This window comes from Zootoca vivipara, chromosome 6, assembly GCF_963506605.1.
Source record: "Zootoca vivipara chromosome 6, rZooViv1.1, whole genome shotgun sequence".
Lineage (NCBI taxonomy): Eukaryota > Metazoa > Chordata > Lepidosauria > Squamata > Lacertidae > Zootoca > Zootoca vivipara.
The window spans coordinates 20,302,232-20,308,231 of NC_083281.1; the positions used below are offsets into that span (position 1 = coordinate 20,302,232).

At 49.7% G+C, this 6,000-nt stretch overlaps 1 protein-coding gene across 2 annotated transcripts in view; it reads left to right on the forward strand.

The window, feature by feature from the left end:
• TGFB1 (transforming growth factor beta 1) overlaps positions 1-5,792 on the forward strand; it is a 34,015-nt gene extending 28,223 nt beyond the window's left edge. For both annotated transcript variants that reach the window (XM_060275578.1, XM_035118604.2), the window contains 3 exons: positions 2,487-2,637; positions 4,186-4,342; positions 5,273-5,792. In XM_060275578.1, coding sequence (XP_060131561.1) covers positions 2,487-2,637; positions 4,186-4,342; positions 5,273-5,431 — 467 coding nt within the window. In that variant the 3' untranslated portion in view covers positions 5,432-5,792. The remainder of the gene's footprint in view (positions 1-2,486; positions 2,638-4,185; positions 4,343-5,272) is intronic.
• Positions 5,793-6,000: the final 208 nt, after the last annotated feature.

A 6,000-nucleotide genomic window follows, 5' to 3' on the forward strand; every position in this document is an offset into this window, starting at 1 on the left:
CTCTCCATCCCAGTTTCTAATTCTATCCCAGAACCTCCCTACTTCCCCTGCCAGCGCTGCCAGTGAAAAATGGGGACAAAAAAAGATGGAGGGGGTCGAGGAGGGTCAGTTGCGGGGGGCTAGTGAGAATTGTAGAATGGCAGAGTTGGAAGGGACCCCAAGGGTCATCCAGTCCAACCCCATGAAATGCAGGGAAATCGGAAATGTCCCTAGGTTGGTGGGTTTAGATCTAATGCCGGAAATGCCAGCTTTATTTATTGATTTAAATTCATGGCCCGTCCTTCACCCTGGAAGGCAATCCACGGCCCTGCTAGCCCTGAATACCAGTTGTTGGGAACCGCAGGAGGGGAGAGATCTCTTCCGCTCGGATCCTGCTTGCCGGTTTCCTGCGGGCATCTGGCCGGCCACTATGAGAACAGGAGGCTGGACGAGGTGGGAAACTGGCCAGATCTTGCAGGCTTTCCTCATGCTCTCAGGCCCTGCCAAAGGCTCCGTTCGGTCCCTGTCTGGCATCTCCCTCGTCACTTGCCTGTCAACAACTGGCAAGCAGAGGCTCGGCGGATTCCGCCTTCAGGACGAGACTTGCCTCCTTCTGGGAATCGGGCCTAGAGAACTTCCTCATCTTCCTGACACACATACCTGCCATACCTTCTGCCCAGGGTGGGGCGGGGGGGGCAGCGTGCCAGTCCCGCCGACACTTTTATCACATGATTCAGCTCGATGGGAACCTCCTCTAGGGGGCAGCGTGAAGCACGAGCGCCCGCAACACACACACACCCCTTGCACACGCAAACTAGCACACACCCGCTGCGTTCCGTCAGCTAAAAATAGGCTGCCGTGGTGACGGCAAACAGCTTCACAATCAGATCGCAGAAAGGGTGGTTCTGTCGTGCTTCCGGCGGCTGGCACACTCCAGAATTTCAGAACGCTTCCCTTCCTCAATGCACCTTCCCCCACAGCACTGTTATTTCACACCTGCGCGCCTGACTCACTTTACTTTCAGCAAACATAAAAGTTGGCGTTTCCCCCTCTCTCAGGGGTGCCTCATATCCCTGCTGCACCCCTGCTTTTTGGGCTGTGGGTGCGCACCTGGCTGTAGGGAGGCAAGCTCAGCGGTGACTCTGGAGGGTAGGAATCGGACCAATGGCTTCAACGTTACAAGAAGGGAGATTCCTTCAGGAAAAAACTTTGTAACAGCAAGAGCTGCTCGGCAGTGGAACAGACTTCCTCGGGAGGTTGGGGACTCTCTTTCCTTAGAGGCTGGGTGGGCATCTGTCATGGATGCTTTAGCTGAGATTGTTGCATTGCAAGGGGTTGGGCTAGATGACCCTCGGGGTCCTTCCAACTCTACGATTCTATGACTCACACAGGGGTGCGGTGGGCAGCCTCTTTGGCAAATGGCTGCTTTTTGGCTCCCAGGAGCCTCCAACGCAGTTTAGGAACGACTGCCTTTCCACTTGGGAAAATTGTGGGCTGATGGGATAGGCAAACTTCCTGCTCCACAACACTCGGGTTTTAATTCCCATCACCTATCCTACCATGGGCAGCAGAGTGGGAAGGAATGGTGAAGTCAGCGCATCTGACCCCCTGCAGGGTCCTCGGACACCCTCTTCCTCCACAATCGCACCTGTCACCCCCACACATTCCTGATCCCGGTGGGCACCACAACACACAAGGATGCTGGCATAAAGAAACAAGCCAAGTCAGTAGGGGGGCACAGCCTTCGCCAACCTGCAGCTGCCCTCCTGATTTTAGTGCCCCCCATAGACACCTAATTTGAAATATAAACAACAATAAAGCACAAAGTAAAATTTCATTGAAACGAAACCTACATTAAGATGGAAAACAAGGTTTATTTTTGTAGACTTCCACTTCCTTTACATTTGAATTTTCTCTCTCCGACTTTTTCTAATGGCACAGTCAGATCCTCAAAGCTAATCTTACGCAACACGTCTGCGTCTATACTTAGTAGAGGTAAGGCGTTCAGCTTGCCTTGTCGCAGAGTCGTCCTGTTGGGATTTCTGATTGACTTCTGTTGAGAAACCCAACGTTCGGTTGAGCAGCTTGCGGCCATTAATGTGGGGGAAAAATCTGGCCATGGGAAATTTCTGTGATGCCCTGAGCACATGATTATTTTGCTTAATGGTTCATGGAGAGCCCTACCCCCACCCAGACAAGGAAGATGAATGATCAAGAGACCAAGAACGCTTCCCACCCAGAAAAAAGGAGGGTTAGGGGATGGGAGCAGCGTCAGTGAGGGCTTTGGCCTAGGAAGAGTCTGGTGTGGTAAATGGCATCCCAGCCAGTGCCGCTGGAGGGTATTTCCCCTGCCTGCTCAGTTCCCGTTGCCCAGCGCAGGCCGCCGGAAGCTGGTACTCGGGGAAACATTTGATCGATCTGATTTATAAAGCATCTTCACCCTTATTATTATTATTTTATTCATGCATTTCATGCGACACGGCTAACAAACACTTTTCTGTTTCCAGGCACCAAATCAAAGAGGGGTGACCAGCAACAGATCAGCCGGGCGAAACAACAGCCCCCCTATCTGCTGGTGATGGCGATGCCCCCCGAGCGGGCAGATCACCTGCAAAACCGCCGGACCAAGCGAGCGGCAGGCGTGGACTATTGCAGCCAGTGAGTGGTTTCTGGGTTTTTTGTGTGTGAGAGACTCTTTCGTTAGCCGCTGTTGAGAGCCTCTTGGGCTATAAAGCGGGGTGACAGCTCAGATGGTAAAGCATGAAGAAGAAGAAGAGTTTTTGGATTTGATATCCCGCTTTATCACTACCCGAAGGAGTCTCAAAGTGGCTAACAATCTCCTTTCCCTTCCTCCCCCACAACAAACACTCTGTGAGGTGAGTGGGGCTGAGAGACTTCAAAGAAGTGTGACTTGCCCAAGGTCACCCAGCAGCTGCATGTGGAGGAGCGGAGACCTGAACCCGGTTCCCCAGATTACGAGTCTACCGCTCTTAACCACTACACCACACTGGCTCTCTTAATCTGATTCTTAATCTGATGTTCATGGGTTTGAGCCCCACGTTAGGCAAAAAGATTCCTGCATTGCAGGCGGTTGGACTAGATGACCACTGAGGTCCCTTCCAACTCTACAATTCTATGCTTCTATGAATGAATGAATGAATGAATGAATGCATTTCTATGCAGCTCTTTAGCCAAAAAGACTTCTTACAAAAATCAGCATTAAGAAGTCCCTGCCCTAAGGCTTACAATCTAAAAACACATCCTCCTCGTCATCATTATTTATTAAATTTATATGCTGCCCTTCATCCTAACTTTACAGGGTGGTTTAAAATATTAAAAACACAAAAATGAATACCATAATAACAAACCAAAACAACAATGCATCCATAGTTTAAAAGGCCATGGGTGGTTTAAGTAGCCAAAGGCCTGGGAGAAGGTGCCAGGTGAGACTCCCTAGAGAGAGCATCCCACAAACAGGGGGCCACCACAGAAAAGGCAGGTTCTCGTGTTGGCACGCTACGGATCTATTGTGGAGGAGGAGGCACACGAAGGCAGGTTCTCGTGTTGGCACGCTACGGATCTATTGTGGAGGAGGAGGCACACGAAGAAGGGCCACAGAGGATGACGAATTTGTCACTGCACTTCTGGCTGGGTTTCAGGATCTATGGTTTTGCCGCAGCAAAAGTGGCTGCTGAGACCATATAACATTGGTCCTGAAAGACCTACATTGGCTCCCAGTACGTTTCCGAGCACAATTCAAAGTTTTGGTGCTGACCCTTAAAGCCCTAAATGGCCTTGGCCCAGTATACCTGAAGAAGTGTCTCCACCCCCATCGTTCTGCCCGCGGACACTGAGGTCCAGTGCTGGGGGCCTTCTGGCAGTTCCCTCACTTCGAGAAGTGAGGTTGCAGGGAACCAGGCAGATGGCCTTCTCGGTAGCGGTGCCCGCCCTGTGGAACACCCTCCCATCAGATGTCAAGGAAGTAAACAGCTATCTGACTTTTAGAAGACATCTGAAGGCAGCCCTGTTTAGGGAGGTTTTTAATGTTTGATATTTTATCGTGTTTTTAATATTCTGTTGGGAGCCGCCCAGGGTGGCTGGGGAAACCCAGCCAGATGGGCGGCGTATAAATAATAATAATAATAATAATTATTATTATTATTATTATTTTGCTCTCTCAACTCTTCTTGGGTTCTTCACCTCCAGGTCGCCAGAGGAGAAGAACTGTTGCGTGAGGCCCTTGTACATCGACTTCCGCAAGGACCTGAAGTGGCGGTGGATCCACGAACCCAAGGGCTACTATGCCAACTTCTGCATGGGTCCCTGCCCCTATCTCTGGAGCTTGGACACTCAGTACAGCAAGGTGAGGATGTAAAAAGCCCCTCAGCCTATGGTTACCAGATTTTTTTCAAGGAATCTGGGGACACTTTTTAAAAAATTTCATGCCTTATTATTTTAGGAAAGGGTTGCCCTGAGTTCTTGACCTTCTTTTATGGGGGGAACCCCAAAGTTGTCAGGTGCGCACCTCGACACAAGGCAGACAGAGAAGCCCATCTACAAACACACAAACGCCCCCCCCCCCAAAAAAAGAGGTTGGTTGGTGGTGGTGGGGAGAGAGATCGAGTAAAGGTCATGTTGCCTCGCCGGAAGTCCCCAGGCATAAATCCGGGGACATTAATTAAAATCCAGGGACAGATTTTGTCCGGGGACAGATTGGTGAATCCGGAGGCTGTCCTTGGAACCTGGGGATGTCTGGTATCCCTATCTCAGCTCCCCTCTCCCGAAAAGGTTTCTGACTCTTGCATCTCACCCCACACCCCACTTCCTCACACACAACCCTCCTCCTTTGGGGTTTGTTTAGAAGCATTCCAAAAACTGCTTCCTGTTTTAAAAAAATATATCTCAGAAGCGTTATACAAAAGGGAAACAACAGAACGGTATCATAGAAACAGATGCAAAGACAGGAATTCAGCAATGAACTGATCTTCTGGGTCAGAGAAAGCCTGGGCAAAAAATATAACTCTTTACAAGCAACTGGTAGCCAATTCTTTGAGTACGGCAGGTGGCAAGGGCATTCCATAGGGCGGGAGCAATGGCAGAAAAGGCCACTGTCCTGTGATGCGCTTTGCCACAATAAAAATTATTCATGCAGTGCCATGAGTGAAACTTGGCAGCCATTATGAACGTGACCTCTGCTTTCCTGTCCGCGAAAACTTGGCATCCCGCTCCCTAGGGTGATCAGTCCGCCATGTTACCTTTCCAAAGACGCATTTTCTTATTTTTGTTTCGATAGGTCCTGTCTCTGTACACCCAACATAACCCATCTGCCTCAGCCACGCCCTGCTGCGTCCCACACGAGCTCGAGCCATTGGGGATTGTGTACTACGTCGGCCGCCAAGCCAAGGTGGAGCAGCTTTCCAACATGGTGGTCAAATCCTGTCGATGCAGCTGAGAGAAAAGGACTCGTGGACTTGGGATGTCTCTTCTGGGCGAGTTGGAATCGAAAAATAAATAAATAAATCTGAGCAGGGAAGGAGTCAGGACTGGAGCTGAGAGGGACACAGACTCCCCTTCCCCTCTAACAAAACCTTTTTTCTAAAACAAAACAAAAAAACCTCATTCGGTGAGATTTATTATTATTTTGTTATTTTATTATTTTATTTTGTGAATTTATGGGGTTTCGTTCTTGTTGCAGGGGGGCAGACATTGAGAATCTTTCAATTCCTTTTAATTATTTTGCTTCGTGTATTAAGAGAGAATTATTTAAAGAGGTTATCTCCTCCTCACCTTGTACCCAAACCAATCAAAGGGGGGGGGGGAAAGAGCCTCATTTCCCTGCCATAAAGAATTTGTTGGAAAAATGAGCTGGCCCTTGAATTTCCAACACTGGCAGGAGGAACGGCATGGCAGGGCATCCGACACGCTCTCTGCAAGAGGGTGGGGAAGTCGAGCTCTGGCTGAGGAATGCAAAATGAGTCAAAAACAATGAAGGGCACAGGGTGCCAGGGTTAAGATTCCAGT